General features: G+C 40.1%; 1 protein-coding gene across 2 annotated transcripts; it reads left to right on the top strand.

Moving 5' to 3' along the window:
• The first annotated feature begins 247 nt into the window (after positions 1-247).
• On the top strand, positions 248-22,443 carry GGPS1 (geranylgeranyl diphosphate synthase 1). 2 transcript variants are annotated; one of them, XM_063151611.1, is made up of 4 exons: positions 605-819; positions 4,669-4,761; positions 13,570-13,640; positions 17,287-22,443. In XM_063151611.1, exons 1-4 carry the CDS (start codon positions 804-806, stop codon positions 18,046-18,048), a joined length of 942 nt encoding a protein of 313 aa, XP_063007681.1. In that variant the 5' UTR covers positions 605-803; the 3' UTR covers positions 18,049-22,443. The 2 variants fall into 2 exon arrangements, with proteins under 2 accessions (XP_063007682.1, XP_063007681.1); XM_063151612.1 differs by lacking the exons at positions 605-819; positions 13,570-13,640 and adding an exon at positions 248-264.
• The last annotated feature ends 2,467 nt before the right edge of the window (positions 22,444-24,910 follow it).

The following is a 24,910-nucleotide window of genomic DNA, read 5'->3' as shown; positions in this document are numbered from 1 at the left end:
GGTGGGCGGGGCACACCGGAGAAGGCTAACGAGCCGAGGGGGCGGAGCTTGCGCGTGCGCGGGGGGCGCTCGGTGGCGCATTTTCCCCCCAGGAGGGGAAGGTGGCGCCCGGCGGGGCGGAAGGAAGGAGGGGGGCGGCGCTCCGCTCTGGGCTCTGCCGTCGCCAGCACCGCCACTCCCGGAGCGGCGGCTGCTCAGGGGCGGGGTTTCGGCTGCCGCCGGCGGCGGCGGAGGAGGAGACGACGGCGGCGGCAGCGAGGCGAGGTGAGGTCGGCTGCCCTGTTAGCTGGCTGTGGGTTGGGGGGAACACTGGGATCCGGGCGGCGGAGAGAGAGGGGGGTGCCCCTCTCGGAGGGGCCAGTCCGAGCCCGGCTGCGGGGGTGCGGGTTCTGCGGCCGCCCCGCCCCGCCCAGGAGGGGCTTGTAGGCTGCCCGGGAAGGGGCCGGGGGAAAGGGGGCCGCCGGTAGTGCTGGGCGGTGCCGGCGGTCGCCGTGGCGGGCGGAGTGACTGACAGAGCGCTCCGGGGCCGGGGCTGCGCTGGGCTGGCGGCGGGCGGCGCTTCCCGGCCCTCCCTGGCGGCTGAGCCCGACAGCGCCGATCAGAAAATGGGGGTGGACGGCGGGCGGGGGGAGCGATGCGTCCTCGGCTCTCGATCTCCTAAAATGGCGCTGAAGAGCTGGGCCCGCTCGTCCTGGGGTTCTGGAGGCAGCTGAGGAGGCTGCGTCTGTCGCGTTGAACTCCGAAAAAAATGAGCGTTATTTCCGTCGGTCCGGCTGTGGAGGGAGTTTGGCGGCAGCAGCTTCATGTTCTCTGTGAAATGTGAGTTTGAACGCAGCGCTCCAGCTGCGGCCGCGGGTTTTGCCGACTCATGTTCTGTGTGCGGGTCAGGCCGCTGCTCAGAGACCCTCCCTGTCTGCGGGCCGCGACTTCGGCGGCCAAGGTATTGTTCTCGGGCTTCTGCAGCATTCCTGCTCAATTTTTCTTGGAAATCCCCATTTAAACGGAACCACGATCACAGGGGTGCTCGTGTCGTTCTGACGTTAGTGTTGGAGGGGCACTATGGAAAGCTATTATTTACTCAGCTGCATCTGCGGGGAGAATGTGTGGTCTGCCACTGCCCTTCCACCTGCGGGAAGCGTGCCCGCCCACAGCTTGAATGCGAGGTGTTGTTAGGTGTCAGCCTGGGAGGGGTTATAAACAGGACTCTGCTAATTAGAGTGGGAATGTGGACTGGTGGCCCCGTGGCATTTGGATTAAGACTTCTGGTAGTCTCTGTTTGAAGCAGTAGATATTAATTCACTATGTTTTCTGTGTATTCTTTTTGAAACTTTGCTTTTCACTCCTACTTGCTTCCCCTGTCTGGGACTTCTTCTCCCCCGCTGGTTGCAACGAAGCTAGTGTCTCAGTGCACTAAATTCTGTGATGGAGCTGATTTGAGAACCTTCTGAATGGCTCATTTTATACTGGAGCTCTTTGCTTTTTTGGTAGTTGTCTCTTATTTTCGCTGTAATTACACTATGACTGCAGCCCCTGAGATGATGATACTTTTTAAAATACCATCTGTATATTTAACCTGGACTATTTCAGACTATTCTCCCTATTTGGGAGGAGGGGAAGAAAGGTCTGCGGAGTGGAATGGAACAGAGTAGCATGAGAAGCTGTTTTGCAAAATTCCAAAGGGAAACTTTTTCTTGACATTTGGCCTGGAATTAATCATCATTAATCATCAACTTTCATCCTCTCTAGAAAGGTTCTAGACACAGATCACAGCTTCAAGAATACCTTTAGAGTAGTTCCACATTATGGAGGCCCACGTCACCATCTTATCTTCGTGTCATGTGTGTTTTCAAAAAGGTCATCAGAGATAAGCTCTGATGCAGTCCAAAAGGCAGCTGTTTGGGCTCTCTGTTGTGTGTGGCTGTTCTTCTTGCCTATGTGAAGATATAAGAAATAACTGGAAAACTAACTTTGTCATGCATATGAATTGAAATGCAGCAAGTTTGTGTGCTGGTTTATAAGGTAAAATCGCCTTAACTGCTTTAATCCTCTGAATAAACATAGATGTAATCAATTCTTACACTTTCACTAACAAAAGGCTTTTGGTAGCCTTTCATTTATTGTTTAACTGCTGGCTTTTACTTTTTAGTGGGGTGTGGTGACTTGAGGTCTTGTGTGTAAATGACTGAGAAGGGTAACTTCCATAACAAATCGGTCAGTCACCTCAGCAGGAAACCCTTAATATCAGACATTTCCCAAGTGTGCTGTATGTGATAATGTTGTGCAAAGAGCAATAATATTACACATGTGGTATCATGGTATTTTTGCTTAGAGGCTTTTGTAATGAATTTCATTTACATGTTCCTTTATCAAGGGTCCCCTTCTATGTGTAAGTTTGGGGTAGGTTCTGTTCACTGTTTGTGTGCCAGTGGGTGTGTTAAATGTGTAGCTGTCTGATGAATAATCAGACTTTTTTTTTTCCCTTGGTAAATCCCTGGTGGGGATTTACCTAGAATTTCATTTAATGGTAAAATAGTAGTATAGAAAATTTTAATTATATTGATTTGAGATTTGTTACTTTTGTTCATTAGATCTTTTTTTGCCTTTTATTAAAAGAAAAAAGAAAGTAAGAATCTCTGTACTTGTGGCAGAAGTACCTGACTAATTTTCTGTTGATATTTAGTATTTCAGGTGAACTCCTATTAGTTTTGTGCAGAAAGATGCAAATATTTAGGTTGATGCTGTACAATACTAATGAATTTCAAGTTAGTTGGGGATTCTGAATGTTGGCTTGCTCCCTTGTAGATGAGCAAGAGACCTAAGTCCCTGAGGGAAGAGGAGGAGCTTTAACATTTACTTGTAAGCAAGAGCTTTTCTAGGAGAGCACTTGCAATGCTAACATCTCTCCTCAGCCTAGCTGGGCAGCTGTGCACTTTCAATTCTGTCACCGTCTGTGTGGCTTTTTGACAAGTAATAGTCACAGGGGAGTTGTTAGGTTGATAGTATATCCTTATATCTATCTCCACCAGATTCTTTCTGCTTAAAACATCTGGGGTAGACTCTGAAAGTCTTTGATTTTACCTCCTCACTGAAGTCCTTTGAGACTTACTCTTTATATATAAGGGTACAGTTTGACAGCTGCCTCTCAGTGGCAGTGCTGGTTGAAAGCACCTCAGTTACAGCAACAAACTGACAAAAAATAAGGAGTCGAGGGTGTCAAATCTGATTTTGATTAGTGTGTGGCCTGGCCTCTTGTTGTGCTGGCACATGGATAGGATGGAGAGGCTGTACTTCTTATCACAGCATCACTGCCAAGAAAATATGCAAAGCTTTGTTAAAAGGTGCATCCTTATGAGTGTTTTGTTGACAACTATATTTGGTTACCTAGCCTTTCTTGCTCCTGAAGTGCCAATACATTTGATGAACACATAGAGTGAAGCAAATAAAGGAGTTGATCTATACCTAAACTTGGAAAATCAGTTCCCCAAGTACAGACTGGTACAAATGCTTCTGGGTGTGGAAGGTGGGAATGGGAATAGACAGGACTGACTGAGCTATACTCTCCCAGCTTCCTGTGCACCTGCTCCATGGCAGAGCTTGGGAAACTGAAAACTGCTTCACTTACAGTGAGCATTATTTAGCAACAGCTGAAACATCAGTGTGTTATCAACAGTATTCTCACACAGAGCCCAAAGCACAGCACTGCAGCAGGTACTAGGAGGAAAATTAGCTCTAGTCTAGCCAAAATTGGGACATTAATTTACATAACTATTCACTTCCTCCAGCAGGAAAGAAATAAATCCTTTGCAGGATACTAGCAAAGTATCTGAAAAGTGATGCTGAAGTGGCATGAGACTTAATGCTACTGCTGCAGTTCCTGTCTTAAAACTACCTGGGAAGAATTGTTTTGGGTTGCTACATCTGCAGTGCAGTAAGGAAGGGTAGAGGTGAAAGGATAATAAATCTATCACAGAAAACAGTTTGAAAAAAAATGCAGATGGAGGTGACCTGAAGTATGTGACTTGAAGCTAATCAATGGAAAATTGTTGAGCTCTGCAGGCCCTGGATCCTAAAAGATTGTTCATAAGAGTCTATTACATTTTATGGTGTGTGGGAAAGTGTGTAGAGCTGTCAGTATGTTTGAACAGTGGTAGAAAAATTGTGTATTTCTATTTTGACTTATAACAAAAGATTGAGGAATTATATCAAAAGACTGAAGCTAGTATTCTTCTTCTTTAGGTTGCCTTGGTCTGAGGTATATTTTGTGCTCTTAGACATTTCCACTTTTGAAATGTCTGATGTATGGAGAAAGCATTTAGCAGATAAATTGTGTGAGGCTTTGTATGAGTGTCTTTAAAGATTTGCAGTGGAGCTTTGAATGGTAAAGTTTTAAATACTTCATTGCCTAAGCAATCTACTACATACAAAAAAGTAAACAAAGTCTAGGAGTTGGCTTTAGCTTCATGATTAATTAAACTGTATTTAGCATGTATTATATGTGTTTCCTTGGTAAATGACATAGGGAAACCTTTTGTATACTGAAGGTGTCATGCACAAAATTGGAATATTTGCATCTAACCTGTAAGTCAGCTGACATTTTAGTTGTATGCATCTACTGCTTACTTACACATTTTTAAATCTAATTAGTGTTAATAACACTCTCTTTAACAGTGAGCTACGTCTTAGGAAAGAAAGAAATGGATGGGATGGATGAAACATCTAAAAGAATCCTAGAGCCATACCAATATTTGCTTCAACTACCAGGCAAGTTTCTTTGTACTGTGTTGTTTTAAGTATCAAAATTGTTTTTATTGCAACTTTTGTCTTGGGAAGCGCAAGCCAAGAAGTTTTTCTATTCTTGATTTGTGGATTTAAGGATAATAAAAAGTAATACTTTTCAGTGTTTCTATTTTACTTGTTCTTTTCTTCCTCTTTAAAACCACCTTTTTTTGTGAGATTACAATACTCTTGTGTCTGTAGTAATATTGCCACATTAATATTGCAGTTGTAGTAAGTAACATTGCAGTTACTCTGTTCTCCAGAGTAGCTGACTTTATGCTTTTAAAAATGGATAAAGGCAGGTACTGAAGACTTGATCCTGGTTTTAAACTCAGGGCTGACGATATTTTGTTCTTTAGTTGCTTCTAAAGCTCAGCTTCTTGTTGTACTGAATTCAGTGGGTTGTGGGTTTTCTTTTGGTTGAGGGGGAGGGGTGGTATTTGAAGGGTTTTTGTTTGGTTAGGGTTCTTTGGGAGATTTTTTGGGTTGTTTTGTTTTTTGTTTGGTTTTGTTCTGGGTTGTTTTTTGGGGGTTTTCATTAACCTGTTCCTCTCGTGTAATTTATTCTCCTCGGTGCCTGTAGAGACAGGTGTTCTTATGGCCAGTTTCAGCTGTCCCTATCATGGCTTGTTTCACCTGTCAGAGGTTCAGCCAGTCCTTGGGTACTATCAGGTCACCAGCAGTACATTCACACGAAGTTTTCAGTCTTGCACAATGTAGCAGAATTCAGGAGGCAGTTTGAAAGCAAGCTGCTGTATGGATATGCCCCTTGGAAGCCTCTTTGACTAAACAATCACATTGCTTTGACTTTTATTTGTACACCTAAAGTGTAAGAAAGACCATTCAGGCTATCAAAGTGACTAATTTTGTAAAAATAGTGGCAGAACAACTTTGGCATTGGAACTACTGCATAAATGCCTGGTTGCCCTCTGTCCAGTTTATATTGCCTGCTGAAGGAGTTAAGGAAGATAGAAAATTTGGGTAAATATTAAGGAAATATTTCTGATCAAAATTATATCTGACCAGGGTAGAAGACCTTCTGCCTAGACAGGCAGAGTACTAAGTGGCTTTTGCACATCTCTAGCAAGAGCTGTATATCAGTAGGGTGGGTCCTCAGAGTCCTAATTCATTATACCTGAGTATAATGAATTTCATTATTAACCTCTACAAATATCCATGATTTTCTTGCCAACATTAGTGATTTCATTTGACTTGGCAGTTAGCACCAAGCTGAAAACTAAGAAAAGGAAAGAATTTGGCAGTTGCATGCCTTTTTAATGCCAGGAGGCTTGTTTCCCATTTCCTCATGTGTACTCCTTCTGGCTATGTTGAACTGGGTGGTGGTCTTTCTAGAGAACTACCTTGAGAGTGAGTCTGTGGTACTACAGAGAGCTTTCTAAGCCCTAGTCCTGAAAAAATTTGCTTTCCTCAAACATAATCTTTAAGTCTACTTTTTATATTATTAGATTATCTCATTAACCAAGGAATGTTGCAACACCTCTGCATCTTTAGTTGCTAATTATTTTTAAAGCTATTGTAGACACCAGGAAGAAAAACTCAGCTTCTTAGTAGGAAATATACAACACCCAATAAGTGCCCAGAAAATCTTCTATAGGCAAAAGTGCTTGACTAAAAGCTCTTCAGTTACCTTTCACTTTAAATGATGCATCTGCAGTATGTTTACCCTTCCCACCTTGATTCCTGTGGCTAAATTCCTTCGCTTTGTGAGTTCAACTGTAATAACTCTCTACTGGTGGCTTATGTAACACTACACTCGCTGACAGTACAGGTGTGTTATATCCTGTCCTGCTAAAGAATCATAAATCTGATAGTCCACTTTACCATGTCCACTTTTTGTTAATTTAGTGTATATTTTGGGGAAGGCAAGAGATAAGGTACACTGCTCTCTGTGCAGTAGTGGTGGTGTGATTCAGAAGAGAAAACTTCCATTAAACTAGGCAAGTGAAAGTGGTGTACCTGTGGGAAGCGTGTACTGAGGAACAGGTGAAGCAGTGAGGGGTCCCAGTCATAAACAAACTGTGTTTACTGTGTTTGAAGCACTGGCTTTGCCTAAGGTCAGCTATGCCAAGTACAGATCAGTGGGAGCCAGTTACATGTGTGAATCTTGGAGTCAGTGTGAGCACCAGTGCTCAGTAAGGGTGGAAAAATTGGGCTTACAGATGCTGTTTCTGCCTAGAGTGGAGCTCAAATGAGATGCCTGAGCTAATACAAGAGGCTCTTGTTGAAAGAGGCAGTTTCATTCTATTCTCTTAGCCTCTGGCAGTGTTCTCCTGCTGCTTAACTTGTGCCAGTTCTGAGCCTGCTAATCAAATTGTTAGGTAGTATCAATCACCTAACCTGTTAAAAACTTGCCTGGTTAATCTCTTGTCTTGTTAGTGAGCAGGCAGGGAGACAGGAACAAGAAGCTGTTTCTGTGTTGGATCAGTTTGAGCTCGGAGGGGCTTTGCAGAAAGCTTGGCTGAGTGTCAAATATGTACACTATTGCTCTACAGTAGTCCAGTTCCTTATCTTGAAACACTAGTTACACTCTCCAAGCAGTTTAGTAACCTATGGTTGAATGAATGTAGATACATATCAAAGTTTGTTTGCATAAAAAGGGATTGTATAACTGTATTCAGGTTGGTAGCAGGGAAGGGGAAAAGCCTGCTAATGTTGTCAATAGTGTAAGAACACAATTTTTTAACTGCGAAGTATTAACCACTTAGTAGAGGAAATTGATTACTCTGTTTCCCGTTGCTGAAATAAGACTTTTGGTGGCAACACTCTCGGGGTGATACTTAAAGTAACCTTGTATATTTCTTTGACTTCGAACAGGATAGGGAAGCTACTAGGCTTAAGGGATTTTTAGTATGGTGCTATTTTAACTACTAGTATGGTAATTAATGTTTAGTGTGGTAATTAATGTTTATTCCTTCTTGAGCAGAAATTATTGCTTGGGAGAAAAACATAGATTCTGAAACAGTAACTTTTCTTGTAAAATTTCATTGCAGTGGAACATTGCCATACTAGTTTTTAGCAATGTTCTGCTTAATCTAGAATTTTGTCACTTAGTATCATAAAGTGCAGGACTGACTTTCAAAGATTCTGTTGAGGTTTGTTCCAAAAATGTCTTAATTCACACACATGGCGAATCTTTTATTTTTAAGAGTCTGAGTTAACAGCAGTAGCTGATATTGCAGCACAAAGGAGTATATAGAATTTCAGTTGTCATAAAACTGATATGGTTAATAGCTTGCTGTTGAAAGGGGCAGATCCTGATCCCGTTCATGACTGTGCATCTTCCCATTCTTGTCCTGCTGGTCTTGGCTGCAGTCTTTCCTGCTCTTGTTAAGCAAGCTAAACAGTCAAGACTGGCTTTGTTGTTCAGCTTTTTCTGCTGGGTTGTTGAACTTGATCAGCCTGGTGAAGGAGTTAAGTACCACAGGCCATGATCCCTACCACTGGCACAACTACCCTTGGCAGATCAGGGGCCTCTCCTTGGGCCAAGTTCCTGAGGGAGGCTGCACCTCTCTGTACTGTGAGCTGCAGGGATGCCTGAGGGCACCCACTAGCTGGAATCGAGTGATGTCCCTGCTCCTAAGGCTGTGTAGTTGTGGAAAACCTATGTCACCAAGCAAAGGAATGGTGGAAGGGGATCAGCAGGCTTGCCCAGCATCATAAATAACAAAAATTACAAGACTCTACAGATTCAAGAGTCTGAAACCTCCAGGTATATCGACAGGGGGGCAGAAATAGTCTCTGCTTATCCAGTTGGGAGATGGATGCTCCCGCAATGCTGAAGGCTGTTGGCCTCTGACACCAGGAGAGAGATTCCTGTTCCTTGAACAGATGTGCAATTGCCAAATAGGTTCAGTGCACTGGAAGAAGACACATGGCTGGAAGCTCTTTATGGGCCTTTTATAACCTGAATGATTCTATGGTTTTATACAACAGCACCTAGGGCAGCAGCAAGTGGTGAGACTGAGCAGATAGTGGAGAGATTGACTCCTGTAGGGAATAGAGCCTTGTGGTTTTGTTTTAGGGAGGTTTGCTGCTTCTAGATACTCCTGATAGGGATGTGAGGGAGGACTGCCAAGGTGTGTTTCACCTTTAAATACTTAACCTTACAGCTTAAAATACTTAACCTTATAGCTCTTCTATTTGAACGCTAATGGGTATAGCACAGGGGTGCCTGAAGCTTATCAAGCAAGACTACGTGGCCTTCGGAATGAGGACCAAGGCCACAGGAAGCCAAGTGGGTCTTCTCTGTGATCCTCACCCCCTTCTCACCATCGGGGGATAAACAGATACTGCCTGTCTACAGCTAGGTAATTTCACAGCTCATGCTGATAGCCGAGCTTTGGCTCTTACAGCTTGAGACCTCTTTTGCAGAGCAAGGACTACCTGGAGGAGATAGCATCCACCCGTCCAAATCAGGGCAAAAGTAGAGATTACAGTAAAAGAAAATGACTGCACACAGTCAAGTAAGGAATTTGTGAACTTGCAAACAAAGTGTATAGGCTGATTTGAACAAGACACTTAGTAATCTACAGATAAGATCTGAAGGTAAATCATCCCAGCACTCCAAAAAGGAAGTACAAACAGAACTTGATAGGGTAAGCTCTTGCTTTTTCTGGGCATCTGCAGGACTGGATGCTTCTCTGAATATGCATTTATACAGTTGCATACATTATTGGGAGTAAAAGGGAGAAGGTAGAGTTTGGATGCAGCTGTAGGGCAACAATTTTATTGTGGTATAAATACACAGCTAGAGGGCTGCAATGGATGCATGTGGATGGCCTAGGAAGACAATCTGAGGTAGCAAGGAATGGGAGTTACATTTTATGTGAAAGAACAGTTGAATTGCATGGAGTTTTACCTTCAGTCAGACGAGCCTGTTGAGAGCTTATGGGTTGAATTTTGAGTGCAGATCAATAGGAGTGACATTATAGTGGGAGTTTGCTACAGACCCCCTAAGAGAGAGGAAGCAGACGAGACCTTCAGACAACTGCAAAATGCTTCATATTTACAGGTGCTGATTCTTATGAGAGACTTCAGTTACCTCACAGTGTGGTAGAAGAAACATCACAGCAGGACACAGGCAGTCCAGGAGGTCTCTGGAATGAATTTATGACCTCTTGCTAACACAGGTGACCATGGTGCTGGTGTAGGAAGTCGTTATGCTTGGCTTCCACTTAAAAAGAAGGGAGAAGTGGTTAGGACAGGCTGGAGGCAGCCTCAGTTGCAGTGACTGTGGGATGGTGACATTCAGTATTATGAGAAGGAGCAAGGCACAAATCAGGATCACAATGCTGGGCTACTTAATCCTGTTTTGAGCAGAGGAGTTATGCTAGAGAATTCTGTCAATGACGTCAATCACAAGTAGCTGCACAGGTTAAAAGTGTATGTGATTGCTCTCTGCTTCTCTTCATGCAGTTCACTTATGCTGTTTGTAGTGTTCTTGTAGCTGCTGGGAGAGGTCTGCCTGGAGAATTTATCCATTTAGTTTTAATCTATCAGAGGATGCAGCTAAACGTGCAAGTGTACAGTACAGCTCAGGTAATACAAGAGCTTTCTTCCTCCAGAAGGGCAGTGCCCCTTCCCCTGACCCTCAGCATCTCCTGCTCACCTTGTACTGATTGTGGCAGATCCACTGCAGGAGCTGACTCAGTACATAAAGCTGGCAGAAAGCTAACTTAGCAAAAAGCTGTGTTCTCTGCTGGGCTAATGAGTTGAATTAGCTGTAATGGGGGCTAGGTTAATAGTCCCTCTGCTCTTTCCCATGCTGTTCTAGCCCTTTCATGAGCCTTCTTTGTAAGTGGGGTGCTGCCTTAAGGGCAAAATTTGTGCTTACTTGAATACAGCAGAAGTGAAGAAGCCCTAACCAGGAGCCTGTCCAGAATGGAGGTCTGTAGTTTTTGGGTCTGTGCCCTATCATAAGGACAAGTGTGTATATAAAGAGTAAGTTGGCTGATTTTTTTCCATTTTTTCCTTTAGATGAGAAGCATCTCATCTGAAGAGGAGGAGGGAATGTCCTCAATACAATATCTTTAATCTAACTTGATATTTGTTTGGAGGATAAAGCTTTAACATTCTTAGCTGTAGAAGGAATTTCTCAGTGTTTTTCTCACCTTTTCCACCCAGCATTACTAAGGAGAAAAGCTTTCCATAGTTGCTATTTGATTTGGGTATTAATTTGGGATCTTAGGCAGATTAAACCAAATGCATTCAGCAGAGCTTTGATAAAGGCTTGGTGCAGTAATGTCTATTATTATAGCTCTATACAGTTGGTAGAGCTTCTAATTTGGGGTGTTAGACCTCTATTCTTCCATTTTACAATAGCCTGCTTAGAATAATTACAGAGCAGTGGAATGTGACAGTGAAGAAACTGGATAATTCTGGCAGTGCTCCTTGTAATGTCCTAGTGTCCCTGTATTGTTGTCTTGTCTAGTTCAGGGAGAGGAGGGATGTGGCAAGGAATGGAATATTCTGCATCCAGGCTTTAGAGACAGGTATTGGAGGGGTTTGGTCTTTTGCCACCACAATCTTGCTGCAGGCATAAATTGTGTACAGAAAATTGCTGTACTATTGCATAGACTGGGTAAGAGTGACTTCAGAATCAGATAAAATAGCATTTATGTAGCCATAATGTTCTTTTAGAAGACAAGCAAATCTGCATCTATAAAAGGAAAAATAGGTGTCTCACTATACAGGTAGTGTTTTTTCCTTGAGTAGTCGGTGTCTAGGAAACCTTTCTACTCAGGGTAGACAAGTCTAACAATTCAAATGCTGCCTGTACCAAGGAACTAAAGTGACTTAATCCTTTGTGCATGTTATAATCCATTCAGAGTGTGTGCTAGTAGTCAAGTTCCTCATGATGAAATAATGCTTGTTGCTGAACATCCAGCATTCTTTAAGTGTATTTTCTAGGAAACACATTCAGAAAAACAGGATTAGCTGCCTAGTATAAAAAGAAAAAGCAGGTGTTGTCTGTATCCAAGTAATTTAGAAGAGAATAAGCAGCTATAGATAAGGTATAGATTAAGTACAGTTCCTTAATGTAATATTCTCTGACTGATTTTCGTTATGAATGTGGTGAAATACTTGTTAATCCTTAACTGGTAAGCCATACAGTTTGGCAAATATTTATAACAGTTATTCTCAAGGGGAGACAAAACAATCCTTCCGTTCTGCAGAAAACTGTTAGTGTTTAAAACCAAGCACAGACAACAAAAATGGAGAAAACAAGCCAATGGCAGTGTATGTCCAGGTAAGAATGCCTGTTCACATGTGGCAGAAACAGAGGACAGAGCTCCTGGGGGGAAAAAGGACCATTTTGTTAATCTTGTCTAGTGAGAACCAGAAGATGGTGGTGACAGGAAGCTGTGGAAATCATTGAGAACTGAGACAAAAAGTGCAGACTTATGATCCAGGGAGGAAGGTTATCACCATTGCTACACAGCCCAACCCACAAAGCAATTGCTTACCTGGTGGGGGCTTAATTAGGAGGGGAAAAATTTTCAGTCCAGTTTCTCCAGGGTCTATCACTGCAAGTGAATTCACCCATACTTATTATTCTGTTCTGTATACTCTGGCTACACAGTCACAGAGAAGCCTTAGGGAGAGATTCAAATGTTGACTTTTCTTTGGTGCTATGGGCTAGATGGAATTATCAACATGAGGACTAGTATTGCAGAATATCTCAGTTATGTCTCAGTACATCTTGAGTCAAGTAATATGGGTTCCATAGGTGTCTATGTTGCACTTGCTTTGAAGTTTATTTAAAGCTTTTTCCAAATGCTTGTTTATGTGAGCTATATATACAAATATACAAAGCTGTTTTTGTAAACCTGTCTTGCAGTTATTCCAAGATATTATACATAGCTGAGCTTCTCAAAGTTCAGAGCAGAATTGTTTCAGTGTGGATAGGGGATAACTTTATTTCATATTGAACATGACTAGATGCTGAATAGATATTTGTACATGAAAACCAGCAAATTACTAAAAAAATAGACATCAGTAATGCATAGGCATACGGTTAACTTCTATTGAAATTCACTCTGTCGTGTAGAAAGTATCTGGATTGAACAAAACAACATGATTTAATACTAAACTTGGTCATTTGATGTTGTCTTTAATTGCTATGAAACAGGATGACTGCCTGGCTCCAACAAAGTAGATTTTACCAAAGCAGACCAAATCCTATTTGTAGGTAGATTTCCCAGGTATAAGATAAATATCTGAATTCTTGGAAAGTTCTATTCTGTTCAGAATGTTCTGTTCAGATTTTTTAGTGTCATTTAGTAAGTATATGAAATGTCACTTTCCTGTTTTACAAATTTACAGTAACAAGTAAAGAATAATACTACAGGAGAAAGACCTAAAAATTGACAGAAATAGCTATTCAACAAATACCCATACTTTCAACTAAGAATGAATCATAATTGAAACTTTTTAATCTTAAAATTAACATGCCCTGCAAACTAGCTGATCTGTACAGGCTACCAACATGGTCGGGATCCCTTACTAATTAAATTGTGAAAACTAAATATAGTAACCTGTAAATAGGTGCTTTAAATATTCCTGAGAAGTGTTTAAAACTGAAACTGCTGCTACTTGGTGTTTATTGAATGAGGAAACAAGCCATGCGCTGATGTATTTTCCACTTTTGTGTCGTCACACTGATGAGATTTTTAATCAGGTCTCGAATCAGCTCTAGTTGCTAAGACAAACTGTTGTGCCTAATTATGAACTCTATTATTTTTATAAATGCCTATAATATTTTTATTGTAGGTAAGCAAGTGAGAACCAAACTGTCACAGGCCTTTAATCACTGGCTGAATGTTCCGGAAGATAAAATACAGGTACTGCCTAATTATTTTTAAATTTTTTTTTCCTTCCAAGACCGTTGGTAACAGATTATTCTCTTGCATAGCATAAATTATCAGAAATCTTAAATGCACAAATTTCTGAATATGAAGTGAACTTTCAGGAAAACAACTTCAATGCAAAGCTTTTACTGTGATGCAACACTAAAGAAATTATTTCTGTGTCTTACTGGAATAGTTACTTCCTTCCAAGTGTTCAACCTTTGAAGTTGTAGATAAGTAGCTATCATTGTTACCCACTTAACTCAGTTTTTAACACTGAGTTTTTAATAACTTACAAAACAAGCTAGACAACTACCTGGTAGACTTCACAAATATAGTGTTTGAAAATAAAATATTGAGATTTTGATACGAGAATATCAAAGGCAGCAATTAAATCAACTTTAAAAACCTAAAACTGAGAGGGATGTATCATTTAGTCTGCAGTCCTTACTTTCTAATGGGAAGGATTGTCTAGGAATTCTCATTGTCTTTTCTCTTGGACAAAGTGTGCAAGATGCATGGCTGTGTATTTAAAAACTGTGCATTTTCAAATGAAATGTTACCTGCCTTTTTAGGTTAGACTGCAGTTTTGTTAAACTGCTACAGAGTGTGCAAAATATTTTCTGTCCAAAGCAATATCAGGAATTGATATAATTGGTTGTGGTTTTTGACACCTAGCTGGTCTTTCGTTAATTTCATTAATTGTAGGCAGAAGTATTCTTTAGCATTTGTGAAGGAGTCATTTTTAGGGTGGCTTAAAAGTGACACTTCATAGATTTCAAGCAGCAAAGTGATTTGAATGGTTTAAGAGGCTGCATTTCATAATCTAGGAACTCTTCCATTTTTCAGCCTATTTGTGTAACTGTCTAGCAAAATTTATTCTTTCAGCTAGACACATCTTACCCTTGTGCTCAGACAAACATCCAAAGAAAACAAATAATATAGCAACCTGTGTATTGCATGTATGGGTTTAATCTAAAATCACAGATCAGAATTGAGATTGGAATAAGCCTCTGGAAGTTATCTAGGACAACCCTGTACTTAAAGCGGAGCTTGCTCTGTAGCTGCTTATGGCTTGTGGGAGCCCAGTTGAGTTTTGAAAATCTGGTGATGGTGTTTCTGCAGCTTCCCAAGGCCTGTCTTCTCGTGCTGACCCCCTCTCATTATAACAAAACCTTCCATTCTATTCAACTAGCAGGTTTTTGTGTCTCAATCTGACTGTTACTTCCTGCTCTTTTGCTGGGCACCCATGACATTGTGGTCCATTTTTTAGTGCTAATAATAAACTGAAGCTGCGGTGCCTCTGCGTGAACAGAAGTTACCAGTTCTGTCACTTCAAACTGATGATCATGTAACTGCTATTGAAAACTTGGACCACTTGTTTTGATTGTCTTTATGAAGAAAACCAATGCTTTAATGTCTCCTTTACTACTGAAGTTGGTTAAGTGGCAGGAAAAAACAAGATCCTGTCATCTTTTAGTCTTCATCATGATGCAATTATTGCAGCTTCTGTGCATTTTAACGAAGGATGGTTGAAGTCTGGAGGACCACCTCTGGTCATCTTTTTGACCTCTCTCATGATCTCTATAAGATGTCCCTTGTGTCTAACAGCCTGATTAATTTCCAGCTATTTGTATTTCCTTTATTAAAAATTTGAATTCTGGAATTCTTTCTGGGGCTTTTTTCTTACCTTAGATTATTTGTCTTTGTGTAGTTTATTTAGATTATACCATTGAGGCTACTACAATTGAGGTTCCTTGGTAGTTTATTTTACTGTTAACTGCCACTGTTTCACTTTTTGCTCCAACCAAGTGATCTTTTCTCCCAAGTGAATTCCTTTTGGTGCTGCACTGAAACACTTCAACTTCTCGAATTAGAGAACACTGGGTTTGTCAGGTGAACTTCTCCCTGAAAAGGCACTGAAATGGCCTAGCAAGAGTCAAGCAAGTTCTAAAGTTGTTGCAAATAAGATGGAAGAAACCTGTGTGTTGGACTGATAGTGCAGCAGATACTGATTATATAGGTGTAGGTTGTAAGAAAACATAGCACTCTCTACTGGGTCTTCAGCTTTCATTATGGAGATCAGTCTTTTCATTTCCTCAGGCTACTTCCTGATGTCTTCTAAAATAATCTTTTTCTGATATCTGAAGTGTTTCACACCTTTCCTTCACCTTGGAAGCCCTTTTGACACTATCTTAAGCTCACAAGGTAATTTGATAGAAACAGAGTCAGGAAACACTGTTTCCTTTAAACCTTACCTATGGAAGCTGCAAGAGGTCGTGATATGAAATAGGTCAGCAAGAGAAATCCTAGAGTAGGCATATCCAGTGAACTCACAGAACACAGGGAAATGTTCCTGATAGTACTGACAATGAGATAATGGACCAAAAGTATATTCAAACAAATAGATGTGTAAAGTTGCCTTCAGTAAGTACTCTATCCTTTGATTTCATGAGTGTTTAAATAGGCTGTTCTTGCAATTGTGTCTTGGGAAAGGGATTAAATTCCTGGGGTTTGAGTTTTAATCTTTGGGATAATGTTCACTGAACACCAGGTGGCTTGGTGCTCAAGAAAATGCTTACAGCAAAGTCTTTATTTTGTCCTACAGCACTCACCAAATAGGACCATACTGGATATTTGCTGCCATTTTATGGTTGTCTTAGTGTTTTTTAACAGTTGTTTTGATGAATTTTGACTGAATGCAATGTTTGTAGCTAAGGAGTATAATTGGTTCATTAGCTCTAAAATCATATCTTAATCAGATGTGTTTTGCAATGAGTTTATACAGTGTGCAGTTTTATGTGCTTAAATTTATTTCCATTTAAGCAGGTCCTGAATATACCTGTTGCTTGCATGGCAGCTGTGGAATAGAAGCAGCATATAGTGTTAAAGCTCTTCATTTTTTGATGAGTTGTTAAAGTTCTGTTCTACTTAAATGTAGTCAGCTACAAGCCTAATGTTGTGAACAGTTTATTGCACACCTCAGGTGCTGTGTGATACTGGTCTACCTAGTAACAAGCAGAGTGTAGGAAGCTTCTCAAAAGAAATTGTGGTTGTTGTCTTTCTGCCAAGAATTTTCCAAATGATGTTTCAGAGGGAATAGTCTGTCCTTTAAGAGCTCAGTACTGAATATAACCACACAAAGTGTGGGAAAAGAAACATGAACTCTCCACTTATCAAAACATGGTTCACAAGAGAAATGTGATAATGGATGATACTGCCACTCTCAAGAACTGACTTTGGGAGATTTCAGGTTTGTAAATCTAAACATTTAAAAACACTGTTTATTTTATTTTCCCCTAGTCATGTTTCTAATAACAGCTATTCCATGACTCCTAGCCAATAGCTTCTTTTAGAACTGTAGCAACAGTGAAGAAGATCATGCAAGTGGAAGCACTTCAGGGAGTAACTTTGAATCTGAAAACATTACACATAAGACTATGTGATCCAGGGCTTAGAGCAAACTGGATGGTGAAGAGAAGCATAAATCTGTGCTAACAGTAAAGGCAAGTTGCCTGAAGAGGAACCTCAGTGATAGAGAATGTAGTTATTTTAAACATTATCCATTTTAAGTATAGTCTCGCAAAAGTCATGGTTAAATTACAGTGACAGACTTAACACTTGTCTCTTCTTGTCATAGGTTATCATTGAAGTGACAGAGATGTTGCACAATGCAAGTCTCCTTGTGGATGATATTGAAGATAACTCAAAGTTACGACGGGGCTTTCCAGTGGCACACAGTATCTATGGAATTCCATCTGTAATCAACTGTGCTAATTATGTTTATTTTCTTGGCTTAGAGAAGGTTTTAACCCTTGATCATCCAGATGCTGTTAAAGTTTTTACTCGTCAACTTCTGGAACTCCATAAAGGTCAAGGCTTGGATATTTACTGGAGGGACACGTACACCTGTCCTACAGAGGCTGAGTATAAAGCCATGGTACTGCAAAAGACAGGCGGGCTCTTCGGATTAGCTGTAGGTCTCATGCAGCTCTTCTCAAATTATAAAAAGGACCTAAAGCCGCTCCTTAACACACTTGGTCTCTTCTTCCAAATAAGAGATGACTATGCCAACTTGCACTCCAAAGAATATAGCGAGAACAAGAGTTTTTGTGAAGACTTAACTGAGGGCAAGTTCTCTTTCCCAACCATTCATGCAATTTGGTCGAGACCTGAAAGTACTCAGGTGCAAAACATTTTACGTCAAAGGACAGAGAACATAGATATAAAAAAATACTGTGTACATTACCTTGAAAATGTTGGTTCCTTTGAGTACACTCGGAATACATTGAAACAGCTTGAATCTGAAGCCTATAAGCAAATTGAATCACTTGGGGGAAACCCTGAGCTTGTAGCACTAGTTCAACAGCTGAGCAAAATGTTCAAAGAAGCTGAAAATTAAGAAATTGACTTCTGTGTGTCTTTTGAAAATAGGAGAATAACCAGATGGAGAATTGTGATAATCAGTCTTATGTAAAACTTCCTCTTGTAGCCATGTTACAAAAATTACTGTTAAAAATAACTAGTCATTGAGTTTTGAAATATATACCTTATTATCTCTAAAGTCTTAACTGTAACTGCTTACAGTTGACTTTGTTAAAGCAGATGTACTAGAACTAAAACATGTTTTGAACCTAAAGGTAATAGTCTTGACAGAATCACAGGCATTTTTTCATACCTAAAATTCTCATGCCCCTAACCAGGCTATGAAAGGATTTTGGTTGAAATTCTGTGTTAAATTAAATCAGGTTGACATGTGTATATTATGCATTTTAAACAATGCTCTTGTAAACCAAAATTTGTGTTAAAAAAAGATGGTACTTCAACCACAATTCACATAAAATTGTGTGATATTTCTAAGTTTGACTTGTGAAGATCAGGGGGAGCAGTTTACTATGTCCTAGAGTGAATATCCTATCCAGCTTCTGTGGATATTTTCAGGGGAATGTGAATTATGAAAGATACTATTTCATATGCAAATAAGACATGCTCAGTCTGAAATTGTGACTTGATAAAGACTTTGCAGTACCTTAGAGAAAAGATTTCATCACATCAATGAAGTGTAAATTTGCTGCTGATTCCAGCTCTGTAGTGAGTAATTTTGCTCACCTGGTTTTAGATTTTGAAATTGTCAAACATTCTGTAGCTAGAAACTTAAATCTATGCATTAGAGCTCATATATGTAACTGCAAATAGCAACATAATGAGCTGCTATTAGAAATGGAAAGGGATTCATACCAGGTAACTTTAGGACACCATAATTGATGCTGGTCTCTTTAATCTCTGCTTATAATTGAGATTGGGGCTTCTCCAAGACTTTATTCATAATTCATATTTCATTCCTATCCTGAATTGCTGTTTGGAGGCATGTTCTGTATCTCTCCAAAGAGACAAGAGCTGTAATTTTTTTCTTAAAACAAAGTACAGTATCTTGTTTTACAAGCTACAATGCCACTTCAGTTTTGTTAATTGCTTAAATAGAGCTTTAAAATTATAGACATACCAAAATAGAACTGGGACTGAGAGCAAGATTTAGGGGTAGGGCTGATAAGTAACAAAGTTCTCTGCTCAGATATATATATATAAAGTATAAATATATATATATAAATGTTAATGAAATGTAAGCAGAGATGTTTGGTTTTTTTCTTCCCTGGGCTGGCTTTAATCAGGTTCAGTTCCCTTAGTATTCACAGGTATATTAAGCTTTGCCTTGGGGTAGCAAGGTAATGGTTTGGATCAAAGGTAGGACTGGTGCTATAAGCTGTGGTGTTAGCTCAAGCATACTCTGAAATGGACAGAGGTGCTTGGCTTCTGATGGCTAAAGGATAGTTTTATGCAGGTGTTCATTTACTGCACCTGGAAAACAGGGAGAGCTATGATCTTGGCTCACTGAGAAAACTAACTGAAGAAGGTTGCTGTAATGTCTTCCCTGGGCAGCCTTAATATCTTTCTGAAAGTGATCAAACATGGCAAAATTGGGGATGACTACTTTCAGGCTGAAATATTATGTAGTTATGGATGATAGCCTGTCCCTTTTATCTGCATGCTGAGGAGAAATCTTTGATTAGACACTGAATAATAGGCTTTTCACTGAATGGAATTGGTTGTGAGAACTGAATAGCTTAAAGTTGGTGAAAGGTGTCTTTAATGTTAATCAAAGAGAATTGTTATTCCTTTTTCATTACTTGCAGTGCTTAGTAGGCCTGTAAGTTTTTAATGTGTTATGTGAAAATAATATCTGCAGCAAATTACATTTATTTTGTGCCATGCCTTGGAAGTTTCTAAGCACTGTTGCAGTTAATGTTGAATAGGGGAAAGCATTGAAAAGATTATTGTTGTCAGGAGAATCTCCTAGTCTTACTGTGAAATGTATCCTTGTGCCTGTTAGGATATTGTAACTGCAACACAATGCAAAGTGCACTTAGTGCCATTTCATTTCTGTTCTCTTGCTGGATGTAAACAGTTCTGTACAATCAGACTTCCATAATGAAGTAGCTTTTCTTACTGTTTGTATAAAGTTTTTCTACCATCTGAGATTTCTGCTATGTCATTGCTCCTTTTTTTCATTCTGGCAATTCACCCCAGTATTTATTCTAATTCTATATCTTGTGGCATGTGCCATCATTAGGAGTAGGTACATGGATGTTTTCCAGTTGCAGACCATTTAAACCACAAATGGGTAAGAAGGGAACATTGGTCCAGCTTTCTTTTCCCAGGTTACAAGAGGCCATGCAGCTCCCTCTTCTGCCTTCAAGGTGTTTGATGGCAGCATTTAAAGCATGTGCTGAAGGCATATCTGGAAAGGCCCACATTGTTGCTCTTCACTTAGGATAAACAGGATTGTGAGAGCTGTTCTTGATGTATTTGGGAGTCGGAAGAGGCTGGGATATTTCCCCTTCATCTGCTAAGCTGGTAGAGCATCTCTAAGTACTAAATGCCAGTAGTAATGATGTCCCTTAGTCAAGGTAGATTTTATTTTTGGTGCCATAAGATCAGTCTGTGCATTTTCATCGATATCCTCCAAGGTTATCACTGGTTTAGTGTTAACTTAACAATGTTTTCACTATTAAGTGATGCTCCTGAGGTTAAGCAGTGTTAAGAAAAACCCTTCGTTAAAGCAGCATGGGAGTTCTTGTGACTGCACAATTAGTTGTGTGAGTGCCCCTCTGTTGCTATGCCTCTCACAACACAGGGAGTAGGGATTTTTCCTGATCTTCATAAAATATGCACTGTTGTAGAATGGCAGTCCAAGTTGCAAGTGGAGATGCCCACGGGGAAACAAGGGGGATGCTGGTTTCACTGTCAGTCCCTTTGAGCCAGAATCACTCCCCTTATGTTCCTACCATTGCCAGCAAGCTGCACTTTGATCAGGTTATCAGTGCATTTCCTGGGGATTTAGTTCTTGCAGTTCATATTAAGAGAAATGCAAATACTCATCAGTCTGGAGCATTCCCCACTACCTCAGTCTGTTTTCTGATTTTGTGTTTGCTTGGATGTAAATGAGTACTGTCATCTGTCTTAGAGTAGCCAGCCATTGGATGGGACATTGGTCTTTGCTTTTTCATAGGCTTATGTTTGTACATACACCCCATCAACTATGATGAAAATTACATGATTTCAAGACCTTCCTGAGAAGATAGCTGTCTCCTCTCCTTTTGAACTCAGGCTGTTCAGGTACCCACTCAGAGCAACTTTGTATGTATCAGCCAGTTCTTGATATAAACAACATAGAAATGTTAATGGGAAAAAAACTGTTGGCTGTTCCTTGTTTCTGCTTTTTTGTTAATTTTGCTAATCTGGCTGCATGTGCTATGGAAATTTCCTATATTAATGGCTGTTTTTCTCAATTATTGTTAAAATGCTAGTAAGGTATTAAAACGTGGGGTTTGTGAGATGGTTTGCATTTCTAATGTAAAAATTGGTTTGAACTTTAATATGCCTTTACCACTGAATTGCACCAGGCTTTTATTCATGTGCAAGAGCCATGTGGGCATCTGTTGCTCTTCTTTGTCTCATCTTCATCATTTTACATTTCAGATTTGGTATTTACTGTGCTCTTTGTATTATTTGCTTAGCACTTCCACTGTAATTCTTCTTTCAGCTATATTTCTATTCTGCTGTTAATACCAAGCACACGTAATACCATCAAACTCGGTTTTGATCCTGGACAAACATACTAGTCTGGGTCTACTTTTGAAATGTTGACTCTTGGCTCATAATTTGTCTTCGCAAAAGTAATCCAAGATTGATCCAAGATTTTCTGCAACCTTGGAATGCCTGAAACTTTTTTTCCAGGAAGCTGGAGCCTGTAACATCTTATATGACCATAGATTATTTTTGTCTCATGTAGGTTGAGCTACTTTCCTTGCCCTACCTGTTTGCTTTCAAGGTCCATTTTGCTTTGGTGGTAATGCCTGTTAGGTCTTTTTATGAATGAACTTAACTCACTAGCCCTGAGAGAGGGAAGTTAATTTTTGTCCAGGTTAATGAATTGTCCCACTCAGCAAGAGCCTGATGAATGCCAAAGCTGGCTGGTGGACAAAGGCCAAGGAAAGGATTTCAGAATAAGAAAACTCATTTTGGCCTCCTAAGGCTGCCTCATGTAATTTTATCTTCTTTACAGAATTTATTTGGCTTAGTTATGAAAAGCTAAAGTGTGTGGTTAGTTTCCCTGAGCATCCCAAATAGACTGTGAGAGATACTTAAGTTAAAAATTATTTATTCTGACAATTATTTATGTAACTTGCATATATCATCTAAAGATTTTATTAAAGGTACAGATAAAGTAATGAAACAATGTACTCTGTTTTATTTTTCCTTCTCTTGACAATTTTTCTGTTCTTGAAATCAGGGAAACATAATCTGCCATGTGCCTGTTTGAGTTGATTGCTACCTCACACTAACACCTTTCCTGAAAAAAGTTTAATCACAGCTGAGCATCAGCATTCAACCTTTTTTGCAGCACTTATTTTAAAATTACTTTAGAGGCACCTTGTTGAGGTGTGGCTAGGAATAATGTATGATTCATTAAGTCACTTCAAGCATATAATCTGCAAAACTTCTAATAAAGATGCAGGTTAAACCACATTAACCCTGGTAGTGTTCCTCACCTGTGTACCCTATGGAACAAGTACATTCTCAGTTAACCTACTGAAAAGGTATTTACTGATTATCTGTTTAGTACAGCATAGAGAACCATGGCAGATACACCAAGAAGGCCTAACGTGACACTTGCAGGGAAAGCACTGCACAGCCTGACATGAATTTGTGTAGAACACTAACTCTGAGGTGAAGGGAAATCACAGATAATTATCTGCTTTTGAGCTCCTGGAAAATGCTCTACTCATTGCTGTATGGATTACATGCTGACAGTTAAGCAGCTGCATCATCTCTTGCACACAGTAGGTCATTTTCACTCTATTCATAATGCTGCAGTTGCTATTTCTAGAGCACAGAGTGTAAGCTACTTAATCACTCAGTAATTACTGAAGTCTCTAGAATGGCAAATGCATACATTTTTTTAATGTATTTTGAAATACATAGAAACTCTTTTATTCTCTTGTGATCTCTGTTACTCTACAGCGAACTTCTGTTGGCTGAGGGAGGCATAACCTTTCACTGACTGGAGTTACTAAAACCAGGCTGACACCAAGCCTGTGTGAACAGTTGGAGGGGAAAAAAGGTTTGCAAGGAAAAAAAAACCCAGAGTTCTTTAGAAGTAGAATTTCCTATAATTGCAGAGTTACTATATGAAGCATGGAACTAACTCAAACAGTTTTTCTGTGGTTTTGACTGAAGAACCTATAGCTAACTGCTTTCTTTTGGGGTGGGATGGAATATACAGGTCAAAGTAAAAGCCATGCAGAGGAATTGTCATTGCTACTCACAGAAGTGTAAAAACTGTACTATAAACCTAATCTCTTACCTTTTACACCAACCAGCCTGAATGTTCAATAAATTCAGAAGCTAAATCCATTTTTGCTTAAGCATTTATAAAATGCCGAAGTTGTAACTTGAGGTAATGATGTGAAAATGTTAAATTGGTCTAGTTTCTTTGGCATTGGGACTGTCCTGTTCCTTGTCAAGCAGATCATGAGCTATGGCTGTTTGTTGATTACAACACCAAAACAAGAAGTACAAAGAAACAGAAAGAACAAGCAGTAAGTTTTGCTATTCTCATTATCATCTTAGAAATAAACATGCATGTAGATTGTGAGAATGGCTGTCGAACTAGGGATAAAAAAAGGGCAGCTGGGGTCAGAAGGAGCAAAAGAAGTATTTTCTTGTTTTCAGTGCCTTTCCTGTCAGGCATTACACAAAGTGGAGGATGCTCTCAGCTTTGACCTTGGGAACAGTGGGGGAGTCAAAAGAAGAGCAAGAGGCCTCACTGCTCTCACTTGTACCACTTCCACATACCTTCAGTTACATGGCTTGAAACTGGAATAGATCGTTCCAAGAGTGCCCTCTGTGGGAGATGAATGGGCTTAGGAACCCAGATGAGACAGCAGCCCCACCAAAATGGGGAAGAAGGACTGGGGTATCTATTTTTTCCCCCAATTCTGTTAGTTGGCCTGAAATAACACACTACCTATGGCAAGGGAGGACTATGAAATAAAAGCACAGAGTTCTTTGCTGGGCTGTCCCCTTTGTGCAAGAGAGTAAAGTGCACCCTCAAAGCCTGTTAATTGAAGATGCAAGCTATCAGCATGCTAAAGAATATACACATTATCCAGATTGTTTTGATTGGAATGTACTAGTGTTACCAAATAGCCATATCTCATTTCTGTAGTCAGTATCACAGCCTCAGAGTAAAGAGTACTAATACGCTGCCTGCCAAATGGACAGACAGATTTCATGTAATGGAGCTGTAGGACTGAAAGAGCTGATGTTGATTATTTACTGTCATTACTGCTCCAGTCTTGGTGGTGCCAACATTCAAATGATATTGTTTGTATTCAGCTGTTATGAGACACTGAACTATGAAACACAAGAGATTTAAAAAGGTAAAAAACATCAATTAGGATACTTTGATTTTTATAAACACAGCTCTTAGATCTTGCCATACCTATCTCTGTCAAATTGAAGAGCTCTTACTCAATTTCTGTTCCTCACCGACTGGTACTAGGACAGACTCAGGTCTTTCATTTTTTGCTGTTAATCTTACGCACAGTGGACATTTCGATTTTCCTGGAACACCCCCGGGATATTTCCCCCAAATACTGAATGTTGAAGTAAATGCAGCAGCAAATGTAGCAGCGTACAGA

Source organism: Melospiza melodia, chromosome 3 (genome assembly GCF_035770615.1).
Source record: "Melospiza melodia melodia isolate bMelMel2 chromosome 3, bMelMel2.pri, whole genome shotgun sequence".
Classification (NCBI taxonomy): Eukaryota; Metazoa; Chordata; class Aves; order Passeriformes; family Passerellidae; genus Melospiza; species Melospiza melodia.
The sequence above is the reverse complement of the archived record's forward strand: the minus strand, read 5'-3'. Positions and strand labels throughout refer to the sequence as shown.

Excerpts from the sequence above, each read along its gene's own strand:
- GGPS1 (XM_063151611.1), top strand. Across the intron at positions 4,762-13,569 it reads ATATTTGCTTCAACTACCAG|GTAAGCAAGTGAGAACCAAA; the intron begins GCAAGTTTCTTT and ends TTTTTATTGTAG. Across the intron at positions 13,641-17,286 it reads TTCCGGAAGATAAAATACAG|GTTATCATTGAAGTGACAGA; the intron begins GTACTGCCTAAT and ends TTCTTGTCATAG.